General features: G+C 45.6%; 1 protein-coding gene across 10 annotated transcripts in view; it reads right to left on the bottom strand.

Annotated features, from left to right (window-relative positions):
- The window catches only part of LOC8028448 (collagen alpha chain CG42342), a 420,040-nt gene that overhangs the window by 13,379 nt on the left and 382,102 nt on the right, over positions 1-24,559 (bottom strand). For 5 of the 10 annotated variants that reach the window (XM_040503855.2, XM_040503856.2, XM_040503851.2 and 2 more), the window contains 6 exons: positions 22,332-22,394; positions 22,183-22,221; positions 17,921-17,953; positions 14,381-14,452; positions 8,245-8,289; positions 8,065-8,127 (listed from right to left, as the gene is read on the bottom strand). In XM_040503855.2, coding sequence (XP_040359789.1) covers positions 8,065-8,127; positions 8,245-8,289; positions 14,381-14,452; positions 17,921-17,953; positions 22,183-22,221; positions 22,332-22,394 — 315 coding nt within the window. The remainder of the gene's footprint in view (positions 1-8,064; positions 8,128-8,244; positions 8,290-14,380; positions 14,453-17,920; positions 17,954-22,182; positions 22,222-22,331; positions 22,395-24,559) is intronic. The other 5 variants (XM_040503858.2, XM_040503852.2, XM_040503854.2 and 2 more) reach the window with 1 other exon arrangement.

Below are 24,559 nucleotides of genomic sequence, written 5' to 3'. Positions count from 1 at the left end.
GTTAAATGTCTTTTCAAACTTTAGTACAATTTGTCACAAAAGAAAATTTACACGGTCTTTTTTAGCGCAAAAATAAACTAGGCATCGCCGAACGCTCATTCTCCGCCCAAAGGTAGAGCTAGAGGTCACAACCAGATGCCAAAGTTTCAGCCCGATCCGATAACTTAATCAAAAGTTATAAATGATTTTCTGAAAATTTCAATGGGAAAATGGCGACCGACGGAGTTTTCAAACACATGGGGCTCTATGGCACCAGAAGCCGAAAACAGGCAAAAATGGGCTCCATTTTCCCATTGAACTTTTCAGAAAATTACTTATAACTTTTGATTAAGTAATCGCATCGTGCTGAAACTTTGGCAACTGGTTGTGACCTCTAGCTCTACCTTTGGGCGGAGAATGAGTGTTCGGCAATGCATAGTTTATTTTTGCGCTAAAAAAGACCGTGCAAATTTTCTTTTCTGACACCCTGTATATTGACCGGAAGTGTTAGTTACGCCATTGAGTAAAATACTACATTTCTGCATCATCAGGGCGATTTTTTAGACCTGCGGAACCGCAGTGCTTATCTATCTCACCTGCAAACAAACTACCGGGCTACTGCGTGTGGTACTATCAGCATCGCGCGGCCGTCATGAATAAGTCGCATGCATTCGATTTTCTGCTCGGCACTCCTCCCCTTATGGCCACCATAACTCGGTCGTCTGTGAACGCGGCCAACGTTAACCTTGGCAACTTTTGTTTTTAACTCGATAGCGTTAAGGAGCTTGTGGTGCACCGGCTTCTGTGGCGTGCCAGAAAATCTGGCGCGTGAAAATCCTGATTGGTCGATAGGGTTATGATGTCACAGCCACATGACCCAGGCTCGTCTGTTTGGAGGGGCGTACAGTTTTCATCTGTCGCGGAGGAGCGGAAAGTTTCCGTCCGTCGTCAAGTCCGCCCAGTGGTGCTGCGATCCTGCCGTCATCGTTCGTCTGTGGAGAAGAGTGTTGCGGAGTTGCCACTCCGGAATCGGATTGATTCAGGAATAATTCCGCATTTCCGCAGCACTGGGAGGAATGGAAACGGAATGGAATTGGATACGGAGTGCCTGGAATGGAGTGGGAATGGAATGGGCTCGGTTCTTATGTGAGCTGTGTCGATTATCACCTGGAAACTATGGGCTGATGGCGTAATTCGCTAGCGCATGGTAAGTGGCTCTTGGAACAGCATCATTGCGCAGGAGGTGACTGACGGCTTGATTATCTCACTGGCTTATGCTCCCTCGAGGATGAAAATGGCGCGCCCTCGTTGAATCAACCAAAACTGAATAGTTGTAGACAGACAAGGTGTGGTTCCTGGCGCCGCGAGACGCGACAAAGCGGCTGTTGTAATCATGCGCGATTAGCATGAAGCTTTTAACCAGGGTGTCGAACCGAACCCAAACCGAAAATCGGAGCAAAACCGTTATTTTTAACTGAACCGGAACAAAACTGTTACCCAGATCAAACATTTGATATTGAACCCCAACCGGAACAAAACCGTAATTTCACGTGGCGGTTAGCGGTTTATATGAAACAGTTTGGCGCAATAAAACGCGAGCCGCGTTTTCTTGCCGGTGGTGGTGACAAGTCAATTAAATATTCGCCACGGTGGCATCACTGGCCCAGTTTTGATTAATCAAACGGCAGCGACGACACGGAGACAGCTAAAATAATGAAACAAAGTGGTATATTTCATGTCTATGTCCAGCACGAATGGCCGTCGGTGGGGAGGTACACATTTCCATATATATATTTTGTTCACCTTACCATGAACCGCAAAGGACGCTACGAGCCACCGGAACCAATTCATAGCTCGGAGGGTGTCACGTGTCCTTCCGGTTGGGCGGAGCGACGCGGGGAGCGCGAAGTCACGAGACAGGCTATAAACTATGGATTTGCTCGTGTAAGTCGTGATATATCTGCCCATCCTGGAAAACTAAACAGGTATTCTTTGTGTGCGTGAGTGTATTTTTTTTTCTTGCTGCTAAGCAATATTCCTCAAGAAAGAAGAAAGCGAACATAAACTTCAAAATAAAAACAAAAAGTTGACGGCTGTCGGCGCTTTTCCGCTGTGGCGAGATCTGAAGGCGCCAAGAGGCGAAGCCCCGACGTGCACGCCACTGCTGCGCCGGTCGCCAGTCGCCCAGTGCCCTGGACGCTGCTTGAAGAAATTTTTTGTGTGCGCGCGTTTTCTAGAAACGGCAAGTTGCCCGTTGTATATTTTGTAATTTGTTGTTTGATTTTAACCGTCTTTCGATTGGCCTTCGCTGTCTTTCTCCTCTTCAACTATGTCGTTCGAGCAATTCGTTCGGGCATGTGGCGTGGGTAGTTTGTCGTTTCGATCTGGATGAGCATCGTACCGGCGTGCGGTCATGTATCAGGACTGCGTGCTAGCAGTCCTACTCCATGGGCTAAATTTCTCATCTACCCTGGGTAACAATTGCCACTGTGCGTGCTGGCTGATTGACTTTACGTGCGAGTACTGTACTCTCGTAGTTTCCAAGCACCTGCATAACCACTTAATTTTTATAAAACGGTGTTTGTGTTAAAAGTCAAGAACACAGAACGAAACTAAGCATATATTTCTTTTGCTGTCTTCGCTTCCGCAGCACGGCTTCTGATGACATATTTTTTTTTAATGCATATGGCACTGTGTTGAACTGAAATTTTCTTGTTAACGAATGGGAGGTATGGATATTTTTTTAACAGTCGGTTTCAACTGGTTCGCGCTTGGTAGAACCGGTAACCGAATTGTTATTTCAAAGGCATCATAAACCCGCAGAACCTAAACGTAACAAAATGCAAAGCTACTGTACCAGAGCCCAAACCGAACCAGAATATTGACCGGTTCGACTCCCTGCTTTTAAGTTGTAACCCAGCTGTTCTTCTAGTGTTTGCGTGGAATATAAATAAAGAATTGAAATGAATATGTTAAGAAATCGCAAGAATCGTACAGCAAACGTAAATGTTTACGTTTTAAGGTAGGTTCCATTGTTTGGTGCTACAGTCGCTTGTGCTGGCGCCGTGTACCGATTGCACTTCGGCAGCAGCTTTCTGTTCTTGCCGCGGTCATTTGCGGCAGGTATAGACGCTTTGCAGCAGCTGTGCATGGACGCCGCCATAACTGACCTTCAGTTTTTGTTTCCTCTTATTGAATTTTCTTCACTTCATCATTACCATAGCAGGCCAGGTTATTGCCATCTTAAATTCTATTGCGTCCTTCTACCCAGCATTGGCGTTTCTGGAGGCTCGTCAAGAGCCGTTTCAGTGACTCGGTATCTCCATAAGACAAAAGAAGGTCAGCAATGGCGGCTGTAGTCTGGCGCGTGTGTAAAGCGTCTATACGCGGCGTCGCTTCTAACAGCGCACTAGTGGTCCTATTGCGGAAGCACTCGAAGCAGAGAGCAAGATAGCTAGCTACCTGCGCCACGCACGAGCTAGACATTTTTAAGTCCTTACCAAACATGCAACTTGTATACATGTATCTGCAGAGGGTATACAGTCTGTTTGCGAAGAAAATCGGTGGTTTGAACTTTTAGCGTTTGTTACGACTCGCGAGCTTTTTACGCGTGACCGCGCGATCGATGTCTGCAGTTACACACCGAGTGCCACGAAGCGCTTTGTGAGACCACCCTTCAGCTTAGTAGAATGAGGGCTTCGATGAAGCTTTTGCGTACTTTTTCAGTCGCCTCCGCGTTTGATGTCAGCAGCTTTACGCTGCTTTTTTCTTGTAACACAATGTGGCTGTCAATGGACTTTTTTTCACGCTTAGGACTTAGAGGAATGGAATTGTAGAGTTTAGCCATTCCAGGAGTGGGAATGGGCTCAGTGTCTCCATTCCGAGGAGCTGAAAAAAATGGAGCTGTCGGAAGCTCTAATTTCCCGGAATGGAATTAGAATGATAAGGGGGTGCCCATTCCGTAACACTAATGCGTACCCCGCCGCGGGGCCGCCACTAGGCCGTCGGGAGAGAAGTGAGCGATGGATGCGGTGCCGTCTACCAGTGCGGGGCGCCCTTCTGAGTCGTCGTCTTCTACGAGTGCGGATGCCGCATCTACGTCTGCTCCTGCTCGGTGACGGGGTCGGGGTCGGCCACGTAAGACTGAAGCCGAGAAGGCGGACAAGAAAAAGCTAGGCGTGCACAGGCAATGCGCCACAAGCGGGCAGAGGATTCGATGACGCTATTGCGTTCCACTCTTAAAGGCGAAGCTTAAGCGTCCTCCAACTTTTGCTCTCATTTGTTTTCTTTTTTTTACAGGAAGAGAACTGCTTCTAGAAATTTCACAGGGTAAAGCTGTCCTGCTCAGTGCAAATTCGGTGAAAGTTCGAGCTTTCTATGCACAGACGCCGATTTTTGCGGCTCTTTTTACAGCGGAAGGTCCGCTTGGGACATTTAATGTTAGGCACTGGAGCACTGCAGTCGACACTGTCTACTTCAATCCATAATTGTTCAATTTTAATTTTTTTTTATTCAACGAAGCATTGTTTCTATACACCTTTCCATGAAAGCGCATGAGGGTGCGTACATTGTTGTTTTGTGTGCTATGCACGATTGCGAGCGAGCGCTGGCTTGACTGTGATTTAGCACGTGTGGACCGCGACTTTTGCAAACAGCAGATTCCTTCAATTTACCTGCAACTTCTGCACCTGTGCAGGACGAGCAGGTAAATTGAACTAAGCTACTGGAAACGTTCATAGATGCTGACAAACTGGAAAGTTATCTCGTTAGCAAAAAATAAACACCGAAAAGTGCCAAACGCATTAGCAAAAACAAGCCGCTCGTCAAATCTAAAAAAAAAAAAAAAAAAGACTATGACGAAGAATTCGGTAGTCACTCACAAGGCGAGAACGGCAGGAAGGGGGGGGGGGGGGGGGTAAAGCCCCTTGATAAAAGCGTTTTTACAAGTACCGCCAACCATTGTTGTGGAAGCGCGCGAGACACGTGCCATGAGCGGGTACTCCGCCGCCATTCGCTTCCAAGGCCGGCTCATTTCAGTACTGCGCCGCCATTTGCTTCCAAGGGCCGCTCGAGACATGGGCCTCGTGCACTCGCGCATTTGGCGCTACTTGCACGACAAGCGCAAACACATCGAGGGGCTTTAGAGGGGGGGGGGGGGGGGGGGGGGGGCTTCGGCTCCCGCCTCCAGCGCGAGCTTTTTGCCTTCGGCAACGCTTGTGCGTTTCGTGCACCCCGAGCACGCAGCCAAAGCACGACGGAAGGCAGGGAGCGCGAGCTGCAGGCCGGGCCCTAGAAGACCATGCCCTGCCGATCTCATTGCGTCAGTGGTTACAGCTATACCCCCATCTCGCAAGCGGCGTGCATGGTTATTCAAGGCACAGGTGCGAGAGACAAAAATAGGTAAATGGAGAATTATGTTTCCATCGCATAGCAAGAGACAGGGAAGCCGGCTTTAGGACACCGGTGAGAATACATTTAAGCATTTATTGTGTCCCCCCCTTTTCCAAAAAAAAAAAAAAAGAAACAAATCCTAGAAAAGAGGTTCTTTCCCCCTGTAACCCATGGCCTCCACAACGCGGTTAACAACCGCCAGGCTGTAGTATTATAACTGAAAACTAGAATCGCATATTTACTTAGTTAAGCTCAGAACGACATTTCATAACGCTGCTATAACTTTCAGCCAAATCGAACACTCGAGTTACGGCTCAAAATTCCTGGCACCCGCGAGGGGTGTGCGTGTGTGTGCGTGCGTGTGTATATATGTATGTGTGAGTATAAAAGGGGAGGCGATTGAAATCTGTCGATAGCGTATGAAAATAAAACTATAATCCCGCGTAAATTAATCTTATTCAATTATTTAGGCTTTATCTAAAGTAAAACTTCCATTCGCAAGAAAAAATTGGGGTCGTAATGAGTAAGCCTTACTCAAATATAGAGCCTGATCACCGGGAATCAAAGGAGCGCAGAGGTGAGTCGCGGAGAAACTTGAAATAAAATAAAATAAATGAGCGGAATTGACTCTTCGCCTGAATCGATGCTGGATGTCCAAAAGAACGCAGACCTTCGATAGTGCTTAACAAACAAGAAGCCGCACACGTCACTGACCAATCGAGGACCAAATGACACACTAAGGGGGAAAAAAGTTATAAGGAGAAGGTGCAGGCAGCGCGGGAGCTTTTTTGTTTATGTTGATTCATATAGGCTAGGACGCTATATAACACCCTCCACTCGAGCCTGGCAAGTGCAACCAAAATTGATTCACCATAATCACCGTTAAATCTGAGGTCTTTCTTGAAGTTTGTATTGTTGGTATGTTGTGTTACATATGTTATGGTTATTTGAAAAAAACTAGAAAAGCTAGTTTTTTTTTATCCTAGATGATTCGACAAGATGGGAAGTTCACAAGATATAAAATTTTGAGAGCTTCAAACCAACGTTAACGTTAGTTACAAGGTCAAAGCGATTTTCTTTTTAACGAATGTCTTAAAGATTTTACGACAAACGTTTCTTTTTTTATGAATAAAAAGTTCTCCGTGTGGTAGCTATAATTATATATATATATATATATATATATATATATATATATATATATATATATATATATATATATATATATATATATATATATATATATATATATATATATATATATATATATATATATATATATTAAAAAATTACCCCACTCTGTATTACGATTTCTTCAAACTCTTACTCTACTCTTGTTTTAATTACGTTTCTTTTTTTTTTTTTGTATGAAGAAATACGATTTCTGAAAATATTCATGGTATTCCTTCACTTCAAAAAAAGGTAATTCGTATTCTATGCAAAAACATATGACAGCCACGCGGCACCGTTTTTCAATAAATTAGGAATCGTTCAAATCACACATTATTATGAATATAGACTTACCCTACCATGTAAAGCAGCATTAAACCACCCAGGAAATAGTTTTTTTTTTCTCTTTCTCCCCTTCGCTCAACAAACACCTCGTATGCCACACCGCCACCCGCCGTGCCGACGCCTGGACAGTGCCGCGCTTGAGAACAAACCACGGAAATTGGACGATAAAATACCAGCTGCCCAAAATGTTGAACTATTTTTTATCACTGAATATTAAAATCAAGAATGCTTCCAGCAAACGCATATTATCTCTACTGGTTTTGTCAGAAATCTGATTACTCATTCTTGAGAGCTTAGTTCATTTATCCTTTGAGATCTTCCTTTGCTGCTACTGTTGGGAGAAGAGAGGGAAATACACTGCCTTTTCCCCTATTCCCTCTCTTCTTGTATAAAGATAAAATAAAGGAACGAGACTTGAAATGCGGCGGCGCGGTACAGGTGGTTTTTGGGACAAACGTTTTGGCATTGCAGCTGAGCGCTGATGCCAATTCTTGCACAAGAAGAAGATTAACGCAGGGGTCACACTGTTTATACATCATACAATAGACACTCTGCAAACATTCGAATGCGAGTCATCGCGAGACCCGTGCACCGAATGCTGCATGACAATGAATTCAAGGAGAAACTTGGGCACGCGGCATTCGAACCACAGATCTCCGTGTTTGCAGGCTGTCTTTGGTATGATGTAGGAGCAGTGTGACCCTGGTTTTCGGGTCTGAGGTTAATATGACTAAAGCCCATTCCTCTTTTGAAAGTGGCGCAAGGTGCGTCGACGCAAGAAGCACGTGCAACTGCAGCCCTTGGGAAGATCATGACGGCACAGCGCAGCACTGAGCTAGATTTCAGACGGCATGGTCTTCCCAGAAGTGGCGCGCGGCACGTGTTTCTAGCATTTCCACAACAATGAATGGCGAAACTTTTCAATTATTGAGGGGCTTTTGGGTAAAACGGGGTTGCGTTCGGGCACAGGCTTTTGAGGTTTCAGCCCTCGCCCGGATTAAAAGTTGTTGCTACGTGGGCGGAGGACGTCGTCTTTACACTAGGACCGCTCGGAGACCTCGGCTCTTTGAAAGGGCGCCACTAAAGGGAAGGTAGATTTCCGAAAACTTCTCAAACATTTTACGGGGGAGACCGGACGACGTCTATTCCGTTTACAGGGGAGACGAGAAGTGATGCTCTTACCAAGAGGCCAGGCCTCCCTTCCCTGCCAGTCAGTCCCTTCGGCCCCACTGGTCCCATGGGACCCTAATAAAGATCGAGCAAGCAAACAAACGAACGAATGAAACAGCGCGACGTTGGGGTTTTGGAGCGTCTTCTTCCCAAGAACCCCATTTGTTCGCCCCACTTTCGAAGCCAACTCACCGGTAGGCCCATGGATCCCATGACTCCCCTATCTCCCTTGTCGCCCTGTGTGGAAGAAAGAGAGAGAGAGTCAGAGAGAGGAGACGGGGCGGAGGTTATACGCCTTAGTTCCCCGGTCGTTCGTTGTTCACGGGTTAGGGCCCCGAGACGGCGCAGTTGTTTCAAAGGGCCCCCTCCGAAATCCCGCGTCAGAGTCTTGTCCGTGCGAAACGACCGAGAGGTCGTCGTCGGACGGCGTTCAGAGTTGGGAGCACACCGCGGGTCTTTGGGTTTTTGTTCTTCTTCGCGGGTTTAGATGATGTTATTTATTATTATTTGTTCGGTGTTTGTAGTGTTTCGTTGCTCGAGTAACAGAATGTGTGCCAGGTTGTCTCCGACTTCGAGAATTTATAGCGGGCTTCGGAGCTTCCTGAAGCTTTTAAAACTTAAAATGGCGCTCGCTGTTATATATATATTTTTTTGCATTTTATTTGTTATTTTTATTAGTTCAATGTATGGCGAGGAGAAGGCACGAAAAAAACAATAAAACAAGAAGGTGACACAGAAACCTGCACCTTGCTCGTTAATTCCCGGTTATACGGATGGTGAGCGACGCGCTTGTTTAAAACATACGATCCCTTCCATATTTCACGCAAGGCTCCACTTAGATATTTCGACTTTTGATTCTTAGCCAGTGTAGTAGGCGTTACCGAAAAGAAAATAAATAAATGCGTCACTTGTTACTCGCAAAATAAAGAAACGGGTTGACGGACCTACGTTATATTAAACTAAAAGGAACGCGTTACCGATAAGAGAGGAACACAGGTTACTCTGGCGTTGATTCTTTTTTATTACTTGAAGGTAACAGCATTTTTGACACTGAGACGAAGGGCGTGGGCGTTGGTGTTTTTTCTAAAGTGGGACTTTTTGCGTGGGGAAGCTACGGGCGAAATTCTTAAGGTAAGTGGAACGAGTGTAATAATTAATGACTTGGCGCTTTTGTTGTCTAGGAACGCGAAAAAAATGTAAGTGTACTTCTTTTCAGATCTTGGGAAGAATTAATAAGTAAGGCGTAACATACGTTAAACGTTTTTAACGTACGTTAGCAACGTACTTTAGCAACGTTAACGGGTAACATAGGTTACCCGTTACGTAACGTAAGTACGTCGCCCGTTACTGTTTCGAAAAAGTAACGAGTACGTTACTACGTTACCGAAAAGGTAACGATAACGCCGTTACTTGTAACGCGTTACCGCCAACAATGTGTCTCGTCAGCCATTTTGGACTTCAGCAGCTTTGTTTGTTTGTGTGCGTGGGTGTGTGTGTGGCTGTGGGGGAACGTTTTACCATTGTTTTGAAAGCCGTTCAATAGCGGTATCATTGACCCCACAATATAAAACATGACTGAATTTTTTTTAATAAATAGTGAGGAGATAATTGGGTTCAGAATATTGTGAGTGGATCGAGTGTTCATCACTCTAAAGAAAGCACTTGTGTCCGCTTTCCCGCACAACACTCGAAGAGCCAATCACCGCAACTTACAAAGGCAGCTCAGCGAATGACGATGCCGAAACATATGTTTAGACCAAAAAACGCAGTCTGAGTTGTGACATTAAGCAATGCAAGCGTGACGTTTTGCATTGCTAACTCAGACTGCGTTTTTTGGTATAAACATATGTTTCGGCATCGTCATTCACTGAGCTGCCTTTGTAAGTTGCGGTGATTGGCTCTCCGAGTGTTGTGCGGGAAAGCAGACGCACGGGCTTTTTTTAGAGTGTAGTGACATCAATGATGTCCCCCTTTACGTCCATTATAGTCGTTAACGAGTAAACAATGGGGCGTTAAACGCTCCTCAAAGGAATTCATATCTGCAAAAAAACCGAGTCCACTCGTTTTCTTGCAGTCACGGCTTTATCGGCGAACGCTTTTCAATATGGCAGCACGTCTCGCATCGGGACTACCGAGAGCGCCACCTTCTTGAGTGCTTTTCCTGTTCTTTACCAGCCCGGAGTTACGTCGCAGTCGGGTCGGTATCCGCTTTTGTTTGGGGTAGCTTCTGCGTCACGGCATGAAAATCCAGCGATCGAACTGCCATAGAATTATTCGTTTGGCGCCCTTACACGTGTGCCAGCGATAGACTTGAAGCTCTCGAGTTTTGAGGGGCAGCCCTTGCGAGCAAAATCAGATATTTTTAGGTCACATTTTAGTTGTGCGTCGCGTTGCGTCCTTTCAAATCTTTCTGTAAGTGCTCGTGGGCAGACGCCTAAGGACGCTGAGAGACGCTAGTTTACGTTCGTGGATCCTGCATGATGGGACGCTAGGACGCCGCTTCACGCCAGCATTAAATGGCCACGTCTCGCCCCTTTTGCAGTTGCGTCTCGTGTACTCATCTATAGTGCCCTATGGCCGGGAGAAACAGGCCTATTTGGCTTAGCAACCGCCGTAACACTTCGCCAGTCACCGTCTGCCTTTTTTTATATTGTTTTCTTGTAGTTTGTGCATCAAGTTACACCGCAAAATTGCACGGTGGTTTCTTGGGGCGACGTGAAAATGACGCAGCCTTCACCATCGACGCGTTCCCCGCCACATGCCTGTTTTACGGCCTGTACACTGACGTTGGAAGGTCAGCATAAATCGAATTCTTAACATGTCGCGCTAGGATTCACTTCAGAGGTGACCGAAGGTAGTGGAAGCTTTCACTAGAATTCAGGAAGGATTGGCTCACCTAAATAAATTACACACAAAAAAAAAAAAAAAAAACCACAATGCTTTCCCTATACTTTGTTTGTACACTTATATAATATTTTGTGTCACTGTGGCGCTTATTTTGGCCAAATAAAAGAAAAAATAGGTATGGTGATTTTTTCATAACGTATTGTTTTTTGTTGTAATAAACGCCAGAATAGGACAAAACGATTTTTTGACGATTTTAAGAAAAAAAAAAAAAAAAAGAAAAGGCTTAGCGATAATTATTTCATATAATAGACCAGCTTTTTTCTTTTTTTTCTTTTCTTTTGTCTCCAGAAGTTTCATGTATTCGAACTCACAATTAAAGAACGCCCCAGCTTCGGGCACCTCTGTAGTAAAAACCAGCGCGATGAGTTGAGAACCCCATTTTTCGCGGACCGTCCAAATTGGGATCGAAGCGCCATCTCAGCTGACTCTGAACGACGACTTCAAAGCTGCGATTCACCCGCGGAAATTGGCACCCATGCCAAGTCTCATCGTCGCAATCAGTCACATAATGAGCAGTGATCTAAAAGAGCACTACGCTAAATCGACATCGCCCCACGAAAGTATCATTGGGCGAAGTCAGTCTTTTCCACCGACACCTTCGAGACGGTGTAGTGGCAAATGTGGCGCGTGCTTTGCGAGGCCTTCGAAGCGGATGCCGCTGTGGGGCGCTAGCGTAGTTTCCCCGAGCAGTAGCGCTGGCAAGATGGGGAGTCGGCTGCTTGCTCCCGGCCCTATCTAGAGATGTTTTTACGACAGCGCACCATTTTACACACCATTTTATCAGCTCTGCGGTGTCTGACTGAACGAAAGAGTTTTTCACATGCTTGGGAGGTGCCATGAAGTGGCGATGTGTTCCTTTGTGTTCAGCACGACACAAGTGGCAAGCTTGAAACACTCCATCCCTCTGCGGCTACAACAAAAATAAGCTATAGGGGAATGCTCAGTCAGCTCAGTCTCCACTCGAATGTAGCTATAAAGATTCGGATAAGGTACTAAGATTAAAAAACATCCAAAAATTGTCTATGAAAAAGAAAAAAAAAATGGGCCCGCTTCTTGAAGCAGACGCTATTCACGCTCATTCATTAATTCGGATCCCAACGGCTAGCTTTCCATTCCGACGTAGATTGTGGGTTTGGTGATGAGTAGTTTATTATCGCAACGAGAGAAACACGGTTGGTATTTGTTTTCAGCTTACTTCCGCCCGATAAACGAAAACTACTGAACCACCAAAATTATTTTAATGTCCTGTTCTTTACTGGCGAACTTGTTTGCACGTTGGGGAAAAAAATTCAAGCTATGGCTGGTTTTCTCAGCTGCTCACTGTTCATATATGCTAAAGATGCTTAACGAATGTGTTCTTAAATGCTTGGTATTTGACTGGTAACTCACAATGAAAACACTTCCTTCGTTGTTTTGCCACAGCAAGACCACAACGAACTCTATTACATGCTTTGATATGATTGTATAACAACAAGGTAGGTAATAACAATCAACATAATTTAAATTATGATTTAAATCATATTTTAAATAGGATCGATTTTGTTATAAGGATTTAAGTCGCACTGATTTGGCTATATTGAAATCAATCAAACACTTTTCCCCAAAACAATACTGAAAACATTTTTTTTATTTGTCGTGTGCCTATCAGTGTGCTTCCCATGGGTATTTATTTTGTAATTGAAGTAAAGAATGATCGCGCAGTAAATATTTATATCAGACAGTCATTAAAAATGTATGTAGTGATATAAAAGTCACTAATATATAACGTAAGTTTGATTCAAATAAAAAAAACAATTAATTTGATTAAAAAATATCCTGATTTTTTTCAGTACATTTATTTCAACTTAGAAATGAATGCTGCTAAGAACACGACCAAATAAATGAGGAGAAAAAGTTCCGACAATTTCAATTTCCAACAACTCAAGAAAATGGCTCAATTCTACATGAAGATGATATTGAGCCACGCATGCACCCTTAAAAAAATTAGCTTGAAAAGATGTACACTCGGAGCGGCATCCCATTTTATGCACCCTATAAAACCGAACGAAGTGAAAAAAAACGTTACGTCAGGCGAACACCATAGCAATACACAAAAAGCACACACACACAAATAAAGTTGTTCGCATGGAAGCATTTAGGGAACTAACATAATTGATTGCACAGCACAAAAAGGCATAATACAATTACAAAGGTAGAATTTCCTGAAGGCACTGAAAGTAACATATACTTCTGATGGCAAAACTGGGCGAAAAAGCTACGCGAATCGACTGATCGAGCTCCAGGTATTTTGCCGCTTCATGCTTTTCTACTCTGGCACGATTGAGTCAGTTAACAAAAAAATCCAGGGTAGCGGCAACATAAAATGCCATCACCTCAGCTTTTAATGCTTGGGAGTGATTAGCACATCCAACCTTTTGGACAAGCGGCGTCCTCCAAGAGCACTCGATGGCTGCTAACGCGAGAGGAAGCAACCGATGCAGCCGTTTCCCCCTCCAGTTGTCACCGCAACTCCACAAGCGGCCATTCGCTTTTTTTTTTTTTTTGGGGGCACTGCGCCTCCCATTGACGGTGGTCTTGCTTTTGCCACTACTCCCCCTTCTAGAGCACTGTAACAGTGTGCCAGATCATGTTGAGGTAGAAAATTTTCTGATGGCCCGTTCGATTAGTAGCGATCTTCGCTTCCTCCGTTCCCACCTGAAGTCGACGCCACGAAGCAGACGACGCGCGGCGGCTTTTCTGCGGAACTATTTTCTCGACAGGCCATGGACTACAAGCGGGGGTAGAACGCATGTATGCTGAGCTTCTTTTGAATTCTTAACTTGAATAACTTTATGAATTCTTAACCTAACCCTGATAACTGTGTAATCCATAAAAAGAATAGTTTATGGCTTTGACATCTATATCTTGAAGACAGACAGAACCAACGTTGGCCAGCGGTACGAACATCTTTAAATGAAATAGACAAGAGTTCTCTAAAGAAATAACGTGTTTTCATGGTATACCTTAACGACGATGCCGGTGGACTATAAGCTTTTTCGTGACACCACGCAAGGCAAATATTTAATGTATTTGCGAAGGCGTGTTACATTTTATCTGTTCAAACTGTCACCATGGGCCTGCACTTGCTACAAAGTCGGCCTCATCAAAGTGGTGACGACGCACAGTCTGTCCATCACAACCTTTCTGACTGTTACAAAGGGCCATAACGGTGAGCGTAGGACGGGGTCTTCATCAAGAGTGGTTCCCAAAGAACAACCTTTGAGGAATAAAAATAAACATTCTTAAGACGTTATCTAGGACTCAATTTACGTAAAGATTTGCTCGGAACAGACTTTTCGGGGAGCAGAAAGTTTCGGAAGGAGTGCGAGAGGCTGTAAGAACAAGAAAGAACGAGATAGAGAAAGGGGTCAAGTACCCTCACCGGTTCGCCTTTTTGTCCGTCAATCCCTTTGCCCCCCTTGATGCCAGGGGGTCCGGGCACTCCGGGCAGGCCCTGTCGGCAGTTTAGAAAAGAAAGACCTTCAGAAAAAAGGACCAGCAGGATTCGCCCACAGCTAGTTCGACAACAGAGAAAACAGTCGTGTACACAGATGCCGCGACACTGTTAGAGCGAACAAGCCATCGCTGGTTTTCTCCGTTTTTCTCTCAGTACTGCAGGACTGTCATCAAAACTACTATAGGGGTGGGAAGTGGTCAGTTGGAGTACAACAAACCTAAGTGGTAATTTTTTTTTATTCACGCCATTAGCCTTTTGAACTAAAATGAGCAAACGCGCCAGAGTCATGTTCTCGCTGACACTATCGCGCAGTGTATATCGGGAATATCTACAGGGTGATTTAAGGAGACGGCAGGCTCTTTAAATCGACCGGAAAATTCTGTTTCCTAACCTATCGCGGTACGACTTTGTGCAGCGTTGCCCACACGGGGTGCATTTTTTTTTTTGTGAAATTTGCGAAGAGCGAACTTACCTGAGGAAAAAGTAAAGAAAGAAAAAGGCTTAGCTCCTATGGAAACGCAGCGACGCCACCGGTCTTCGAACAGCACGGCGCCGTTTCGCACGGGAGACAAGAGATGGCGCAAGCGGTCGCGACGCCAACTGCGGCAAATGAACGAGTAGACGACGCCGAGAGCCAGCCCTTTGGCAGACAAGGAACTGCAGTTTCTTGTTGTTACTATGGTGCCTGGAGCGCGTCTTCGACTAGTGTGTTTAGCGTCCTATCCCGCCCATACATCAAAAGTGGTCCCGATGTGGCAACAAATGACGCGAGTGTCATGCTGTTGCCTGTCGCGATCCTGACGGTTGGCCGTAGAAATGTTGGCAAAAGCACGAGCGAACGTGAGTGTCGCTGTCGTCACGGCGTCCCGTTAGGCATCCCAACTTCCGTGAACTGTCACAGTGGAAAGCGACCTGCAGCAGAACAGGCATCTGCCACATACACCACACACACGACACACTTATCCGACCTAAATTAGAATATGCTGCCTCCATCTGGAACCCCCATCAAGGCTACCTTATCAATCATCTGGAAGCAATTCAAAACAGGGCTACTCGTTTCATCCTCTCCACGTACGATAACTCCATCAGTGTCTCTTCCCTAAAAAGTCAACTCAACCTTTCTTCTTTGCAGCTTCGTAGGAACATCTCTCAGCTCTGCCTCCTTCACAAAATTTATTATGACTGTCTTGAACTTAAAACAGCATTATTATCACCTCCCGATCGAACATCATCTCGCCTCAACAATGACTGTACCATCAAAAGGATCTCTGGCTCAACAAACGCTTTCAACCGATCTTTTCTCCCACAAGCTATCAAAGACTGGAACAGCCTCCCATCCTCCATCGTCACCATCGTAGAACCAAACGCCTTTAAATCAAGTCTTCAATCGCACTTTTTATGTTGTTAACTGTTTACCAACCTTTTCCTGAATGTATTATTTTTTGTCTGTTTTTTCAATGTATAATATGAATGATCCCCCCCTTATGTAATGCCCTCACGGGCCCTTAAGGTTCAATAAATGAAATAAATGAACTGTTGAGACACCACCAGGGTCGCGACCGGCGACAGCATGACACTTCTATGACGTCATCAGGCGGAAATCGAGGGACCACTTTTTTGGCCGCGGTAAACACACCAGTCAAAGACGCGATCCAGGCACCATATTGTTACCGCGCCTGTCTTTTTCGTTTCTGCGACTGTCGCCGCCTGCGGAACGCGCGCCGCTTTTGAGTCGAAAAGATTGTCTGCTAAAAAGGCCCGCTCTCGGCGCCGTTTGCTCGTTCGTTGGCGGCGTTTGTTGCGCCGTCTCTTGTGTCCCGTGCGAAACGGCGCCGTGTCGTTTGAAGACCGGTGGCGTCGCTGCGTTTTCATAGGAGCTAAGCTTTTTTTTTTTCTTCACTTTTTCCTCAGGTAAGTTCGCTCTTTGCAAATTTTACAAAAAAAAAAAAAAAATGCACCATCTGTGGGCAACGCTGCACAAAGTCGTAGCGCGATAGGTTAAGAAACCGAATTTTCCGGTGGATTTAAAAAGCCTGCCGTCTCCTTGAATCACCCGGTATTTCTACAGCTCTTGTCTGCCTGCTGCTCTCTCATGAAAGCTTTAACAATAATTTCGCTTTATTTGACCTCGAATGGTTGAGTATCCAAGTCACTGGCTCCAGACATTTTCAGAAATCCGGCCCTTGTTTTTCTTTATGTGACTTCTTCACGTACTAATTACTTTTAGAGAAAAAATAAATAAATAAACAACACCGCGTCGCGTCAATGGAAACTGACAGCATGTAGTATGTCTGCTGATGACGTTCTCATGCATCATTGCCAAGGCAGCAGAAGTTCACGAGCAAAGAAAATAAACAATGAATGAATGAATTATACATCAAGAGTATTTAGGTAATATAAAACATATGTATGTGCAGACGTGGAGAGCTTAGCTTCGAAATCTGCTTCACACATTAAGTGCGCATCCCATAACCACGACCCGAGACAACACAGTGTGGTCGGTTTATGCTTTGCATGACCAAAACGAGCATATCTACAGGACCGGTTTTAGTACTGCAAGGGAACGCTAGTGGTTAAAAAAGCAACTGACCCTATTGAACGTAGAATAAAAGAAAACGTATATTTTTGTAAGTTGATAAATGTTCAAAATGAGAAAACGCTGAAGGGTTCCGAATATCCGATTGTCGTTCTCGAGGAATTAATTTTCTAGCGGTATGATTAAACTTCTTCCGACGCATTTGATTTGTGCTCGAGATAGCCCGACTCTCCACAAATCCGAGATGCACTGTGCACATATACATACACACACACGTCGCCGATTGCCGATTCAATACCTTTATAATGCAACCTGAAAAAACCAGGCCTCAACCCCCCCCCCCCCCCCCCTCCAAAAAAAAAAAAAAAATGCACGTATTATTGACGGGTATGCGCCCATCAATAAAATCAATTGCTCGATGTGTTTTCAAATTACTGCCAGCGATGCGAAGCAAGTACTAATCGTCATCACCAGAGTAAAAAGCACTCAGCTCGGAAGAATGAAATAGAGCGACGAAACGGAAACGTCCCTTCAGATTTCGAGTGTGCGTTCGCATTTTCCCGGCGGTGCATTATCGAAAACGCCGGCGGGTCGATTGCCAAGGGCTCGCGGGGCTTGCCTCACAAAGCATCGCCGAATATCGCCCTTTCTTTCTTCGCTTTAGGTTAGGCAGTTTTCTTTTTGTGTTGTTTTGGCCAGTGTTCCTTCTTCTGGCCGATGCCCGCGACCGCATTTAACGACCACAGACCTTCGAACCATTGCACGTAAAATGACTTCCGTCGTGATTGCTTTTAAGGAAATCGATACTAATCACCTCGTTTCTTTCTTTTTTAAATAGACACCCGACCAAAATGAGCGAGCTAGCCAAGAAAAAAAGAAAAAGAAAGCAATGAATAAAAAAAAAACAAAAAAAACTTGCGTTCACTCACCGGTATGCCTGGGGGTCCCGGCGGTCCGATGACCTGCGAAAGATTACCGAGTTATGTCAATATTCGGGGGCACTCCACGCGCCCTCACATGGCTGGCGGTCTAGGAAGACGGAAGAGTTGTTGCCCCGATCGACAGGAAAGCACGAAAACAATACTGCCCATGTGTAGGAGGAAAGAGCGGCCGGACCTCACGCTGTGGTCATTCGCAGCTCAAGAAACGCGCAGCGTGAAGAGACGCGAGTCTGTGTTTTGGTAAAGCGCTCCGCGGCCGACGAGGTTGCAGCTTTAGGTACGCGTTAAGAACGCAGAAACACGAAGCAAGAAGAAGGAAGAACGCAACGACCCACGCCATGCGTTTCTGGAGCTGTGAGTGACAAGAGTAACACCCGGTTCGTACATCTGCGTCGGCCACCCTTTCAGTAACGGAGGCCATCGTTGGAACAACCATGCGCCGTACACCGCGAGGCAACCGATCCAAAGAATAGCCGAGAGAAACAATCACGGGCCAAAAAGAGCCAAGCCCATACCAGAATCTTTGCCCGCACTCTTTCTTGTCTGGGATTAGTCGGTCGCAAGCAGTCTTGAACACGTTACTCGAAGAAAAAAACGTATTAATCGATTGACATTACAATTACTTTTGCTTAAAGAGTTTTCAGTTAGACTACTTGATTACTAGAGACGAGAAGTAATTGGTCGTTACTAGAAAAAGGTAACCGTTACCTCTCGGATTACTGCAGAATTTTAAGACGACAGTTTTCTGCTGGTTCGAAAATGGGTTTTTTCGTACTACCCATTATTGATTTATAATCACCGAATGACGAACTACTTATCTTCTCGATCCAACAATTAATTTTGTAAACCAAACTCCTCTCGGAAATTCGCTTTGAATATTCTGTGGTAGGAAACTTGTACGAACAAAGAGCGATATTAGAAACGGGAGGGGGAAACAAAAAGTAACGGTTACGAGCAAAGTTAGTACTTCCAAGATTAATCAAATTACCGTCGCGATTACTTCCTAATAAATGTAATCAAATGATTACAAGATTAAAACAAGTAATTGATTACAAGTAATTTGATTACTTGTAACGAATACCGTTCGAGTCTGGTCGCGAGCCACTCGACATAAATTCGCTGGATCCTAGGAATGTAGCGTCATTCCATTCCCTACTTGCTAGCAGGACACAAACAGATACGAATATACAGACGATCGAAACCTCGCAAGATGATTGGCTGATCGGTATCTCTTGCAACGGCAATCGCCAGCGCGGTCCCTCCAAATCTTCAAATCTTAAAAAAAAAAAAAAAAAAGTTTTGAATCAGCCGCGCCAATATCTTTGCCACTGTGTATGCAATCAACTTAACAATCATGATGATATCCACACATCTTTTACAACGTTATTGTTCTTCCTCCGTATTTCAAGACAGGAAAGATATTTTTAAAATCGCGAAGCACTAATGTCGCAAGTGAGATGCGCGCTTGTTTCGCCGGCGTGTGGATAAAAAAATCTCGGTATACAAAAAAATCTCTTTTAAAGAAATCTTTCAGCCTGTATATGGATCGGCTCATCAAGAATACAGAGGGCAAAAAGAAACTACCCATTCCGCGGACCAAAATGGCTACCTTACCGGGAACCTTGGCGCTACTTCCCAGAGACTTCAACTGATTGCAATGATTGTTGCGTGGGCGCCAAAGGCTACCTTCCTTCGTCTCTACCCGTTGTCTCTCTCCAATCAGAGTGAATAACAGCATCGCCTACTCTTGGCGCGGTGTTTCGCGTTTGAACGCAGAACGCCGGCGTTCGAACGCGTTCGAAGGGTGAGTAGAAAAAGGCACCTTCGAGACTACCCAATGAGAGCTCGGAACTACGACGTCCCCGTGTACTTTCGCCTCCTCGAATCGAGGGCTGCAGTTTCCGGGATCTATTTTATGCTAGCTACCATCGTTAAATTGAACCTTGAAATTATCTGCATATAGCTTACGAATTCTTCCCGGAAAAGATTGCGAATAATGCAAAGCTTAAATGAGGTAACTGATTGTTTTCTACTATGTTTTATGTGCACGATGAACGCTGAGCCACGGCCGATTTACTTGAGCGCGACTGTAAGCACACGGATTTCCAATCATTTTGTTTTTTGAAAGGAACCCGGCGGGGCCGATATAATGTGATCTTTTCCGAGACGCCAAGTACTCACATCATTCATTTAAGTCAAACCATCCTTGGTTTGAATACCGCGTGCCAAGTTTTTTACTTGAACTCATTGTCACGCGGCATTCGAAGTACAAATCTCGTGGTGACTTGCGTTCGAAGCCGTATGCAGACTGTCTTTTGTATAACGTGTAAGCAGTGTGACCCCGGTTTTAAGGCCAGTTCACACATACAGTGCACCGCTAAATAGACCGATCTCACCAAGCGTTCGGCGCATGCGTGACGCCGCCATAACTTTAGTTCGCAGGAGGCAGGCAGTAGTGCACAAGACGGCTCGTGCCTTCTCATGCTCCGCACGCGCAGAGCTCCTGGGAGGTTGTCGCTTGTGCAGAAAGACTAAAGCTCCCTCGATGCACTGCGGCAGCGGTGGCGTAGTCAAACTGGATGGTGTAGAGTGCCTTCATACACACGCGCGCTTTTGCTTGAGTGGTGACATCTCAGCCATTTTTCCGCCCAATCGTTTTTTTATGTATTTTGAAGTGCACGCAATACGGTGTCACTCAGCTCGAGCGCGTAGCTTTGGCTAATGCATAGACGCCATTTTACAGCCCAAGTCTAGCACCGAGTGCGCGAGAGCGTCACGCGCTGTCACATTCAGGTCAACAATGAATGTCTTCACCCTGAGACAGACAGACATGCAGGCACCCTAGGCTGGTGAGATCGGTCTATTAACACAGCGCTGATGCAGCGATGACTCGAATGGAAATCTGCACTCATGCAGCGCCCTATTAGCGCTGTTTCACAAACATAGCACAAAGTCAGCGCTGCGTCAGCAAGGTCACTGTTATTTCCAGCACTGACCAGCAGCTCTGAGGTAGCCCTGGGGTGTACCTGGGGGGCTATGTTGCGCTTTTTGCCCTCCCAGGAGACTAGGGAGAGGGAAGTGACGTCAACAACGCAGCAAATGCAGATTGGATGTTGATTTTGTTTTCTTCTGTCAACATCCAATCTGCATTTGCTCTAGTCGTTGACGTCACTTCCCTCTTCCAAGTCTCCTGGGAGTGCAAAAAGCGCAACATAGCACCCCTGAACAGGCTATTAGGGTAAGGACGGTATGGAATCGGTTCGTTGTTATATGCATGCCCTCCTCCGTCGCCGAAGTCTGTTCCGAAATTACATGACGTTTTTTTGTTTTTTTTTATTATAAGACAGAAACATCACAGGGGAAGACGACATGTAGAAGAAGGAGACACGACAAGCGTTCACTATAGTTACTGACGATTCATTTAAATGTTTTTCTCCCTTAGTCTTTGTTCTTAACATCTTTGACTTCATGGTCTTTCTTCCGTCTGCATAAAGCTGCCAGTTGCCAGTTCGCGCATGTCCTATCCCCTTCTTCTACTCGTCTTTGTTCTTTGCGCGATTTCTAGTCTACATAGTGTGGCGGCAAAGCGACCTCAGCAGCAACGTGTCGGACTGCAAGCACTATGCAGAGGCTTTTTGTAGCCCCAAACTAACGTCGGTGTCTACTCGTGCCTCGGATGAGGGTGATAAGCGTGACTGATGACACAAAGACAAGCCGAAAGTAGCACGCGGTTATTAAGGTTATTGCAAAGTACAGTCTTGGACAACAGTAACTAGAACATGTACTGGAAGCTTGTATGCAAGGTTTATGTAGGCGAATGTTGAGAAGGAATGTAAGGGATTATTTGTATCAACCTTTATCGCCCACCACGTTATATAAGAACGCGAAAATATTAAAAAGAAGATGGACACTTTGGCACTGCGTATTTATCAATGCTGTAGGCCATTGGGGACCCATACAGAAGGAAAATCCATACAGTTTGCCCACAGTTTAGTTTGCTCCGAAAAACGAGCACCAAAGCAAGACAAGCACCAAAAAGACGGAATAGTCTTCTTTTAATCCTGGTGCTTTATCAGCGCTTACTTCTTTCGAAATAAGCTAGTTCCTTGTGTCCACAGCTGTACAAAAGCAAATTGCAGCGGTTAGCAAATACTCCGGTTATTGCCTCGAACCGCTCAACACTCGGAACAGTGACATGCCAGATTTCGAAAATCGCGACGTTTGTCTGGACAAAGATGTGCGATGCTTACAAAGTCGTAGGAGCTTTCGAATGCGCTGTCTCCCTGCGGCTGCCAGCGGGTTAGGGAAGAGGCAAAAGAAAGAGCACATTGGAATCCGGCTGGTCGTTAGTGGCGCGCAGAAGCGACGCTAAAGGGAGCAAAGGAAGCCGGTGCCCGACCTGCGTTCCACCCTGGTCGGAGGCGAAGTGGTGGTGGTGCTCCTGAGGCCTGCGCTTCGACTTCTGCAAGGAAACAGTGCGCAAACGGAGGGTCTGTGCCTTTAAACGGCCCCTGAGAAATAGACCGTTTTGTATGTCACGTTTTGTGGTACGAAAGGGAGTAGGTTAGTTCGCTCCGAGGGTCTGAGAGGCGACGCCGTGCTGGGGCATTTTGTACAAAATGATTAACCATTCTTTTAATCACTGCTGAAATCCAATAGAAATACAAACGAGATAGAAACACATACTCATAGTGTTCTGAGTAGATTCATGTTAAGCCAGGGTCACACTGCTCATATATTATGCAAAATACAGTCTGTAAAAACGAGTCACCGCAGTATCCGTGGTTCGAATGCCGTGTACCACGTTTTCTCCTCGAACTCATTGCCATGCGGCATTCGAAGCACGCATGGCAATGAATACGTGCTTCGCGATGACAAATCAAAGTCAAATTGGACGTTTGAGTGATTTATACAGCGTAAGGTTGGTCTGCCAGTAGGGGCGACACTGGTTTACACTGTAGATGAGCAATTTAGCCAGTGCAGTACAACCGCTAGCCTGGGGTCTTTAACGTGCACCACGCAGTAGTGATACACGACCGCACGCCGGTACGATGCTCATCCAGATCGAAACGGGCAGGGGTGGGGCTCGAACCCAGGATCCCTGGGTTCTGCAGCGCGAGCTTTCGCTCCACGCGCGTCGAGCTGGGTGTGCGCTTCAGCCCACTCGGCCACCGATCCCCCTTCGCGATGACTCGCGTTTGAAAGTGCATGCAAACTGTCTTTTGTGTGATGTATAAGCAGTGTGAGCCCGGCTTTAGTGGCACTGATGCTGTTTTAAATGTATGATGCATACTCCTAAGTGGCACGTCCCGGCTTACTGTTAAAGCCGGGGTCACACTGCGTATGCATCGTACCAAACACAGTCCAAATTCAAGGAGAAACTTGGAACGCGGCATCCGAACCACGGGTATCGCGTTGACTGATGTTTGGCAGACTGTCTTCTGCATTACGTATAAGCAGTGTGACTCCGGCCTTAGGAAAATCCTTAGATGAATCGAAGGAAAAGCAAGGTAATGTCTTTCTGTTTGTTTGCCCTTGTCTAAGCTTTCTACAATTTCAGGGTTTCATGCAATCGTCGTACAAGAACGAGGAGGAAATATTTGGTGGTCTAATATCCCATTCACACGGTCAACATAAAGGTACCTTTTACATAGGTCCCTTTGCCATCGGCGAATCAGCCCGCGTTCTTCGGTCGCGAGCACACGCCACGCGCGGAAGATCGTTAATTGATTTACTGCAGAGAATAAAGGTCTTTTAGCTAAAGGTACCTTTACGGTCATGTGAATGGGCTATTATATCCCATTCATATGGCCAGCATAAAGGTACCTTCAACACAAGTCCTTTTGTAATCGGCGATTCAGAACGCGCTCTTGGATTGCGAGCTCATGCAACGCGCGGCGGAGGATCGCGAACTGATTCGCCACCGGTCACAACGGCCCCTCAGCTAAAGCTACCTTTATGTTCGTGTGAGTGGTGTATTAGTCTCCGCGGATATAACGCTATACGGAGCGCAAGTTCGTCTGCTCCTCCCGCAGGAGTTACAGTGACGTCAGAACGCCGATCTCTGATTGGCTCCATTCGAAGGATAGTGGGTAGACCTCAAGGCAGTTAGCATTCAGGTTTATCCGCTATCCTTCCAATCGGAGCCAATCAGAGCTCGGGCTCTTTCTGACGTCACTGCAACCCCTGCGGAACAAGCAGACGAACTTGCGCTCTACATAGCAGACTCTACATAGCATAAGGTAGCAATGCTTGATCTGTGGTAGCCATTGAAAGGAGAAAAATAAAGGCAATATTGCGCACAGAAATCACAACCAAAACACAGTGCCGTCGGCTAAACGTAGCTTATTTGGGCCCGCTCCAGACGGGGTAATTTCTCCCAGCAACTTGATGTCGCAACACCAGTAACACGAGTCATTCGCATTCGCACGCCGCGATCGAATTGCTACGTTTTTTTTAATTATTCGTTGTTTTGTTCTTGGGCTGGGTCAGGAGGAAGGGCCAGTGTAAAAGGCTATCACTGATTTTTTACAGTTCGATATATAAGCCATCTTCATCATTCAATTTAATTATTTTTGTCTATCTATCTAGACACTAAAGTTGAGGCTTGGGCGAGCTGGTACATAC

The sequence above is a fragment of the Ixodes scapularis genome, unplaced genomic scaffold (genome assembly GCF_016920785.2).
Source record: "Ixodes scapularis isolate PalLabHiFi unplaced genomic scaffold, ASM1692078v2 PGA_scaffold3__209_contigs__length_174095766, whole genome shotgun sequence".
Taxonomy (NCBI): domain Eukaryota; kingdom Metazoa; phylum Arthropoda; class Arachnida; order Ixodida; family Ixodidae; genus Ixodes; species Ixodes scapularis.
Note: the sequence above shows the minus strand (reverse complement) of the source record. Positions and strands in the feature narration are given on the sequence as shown.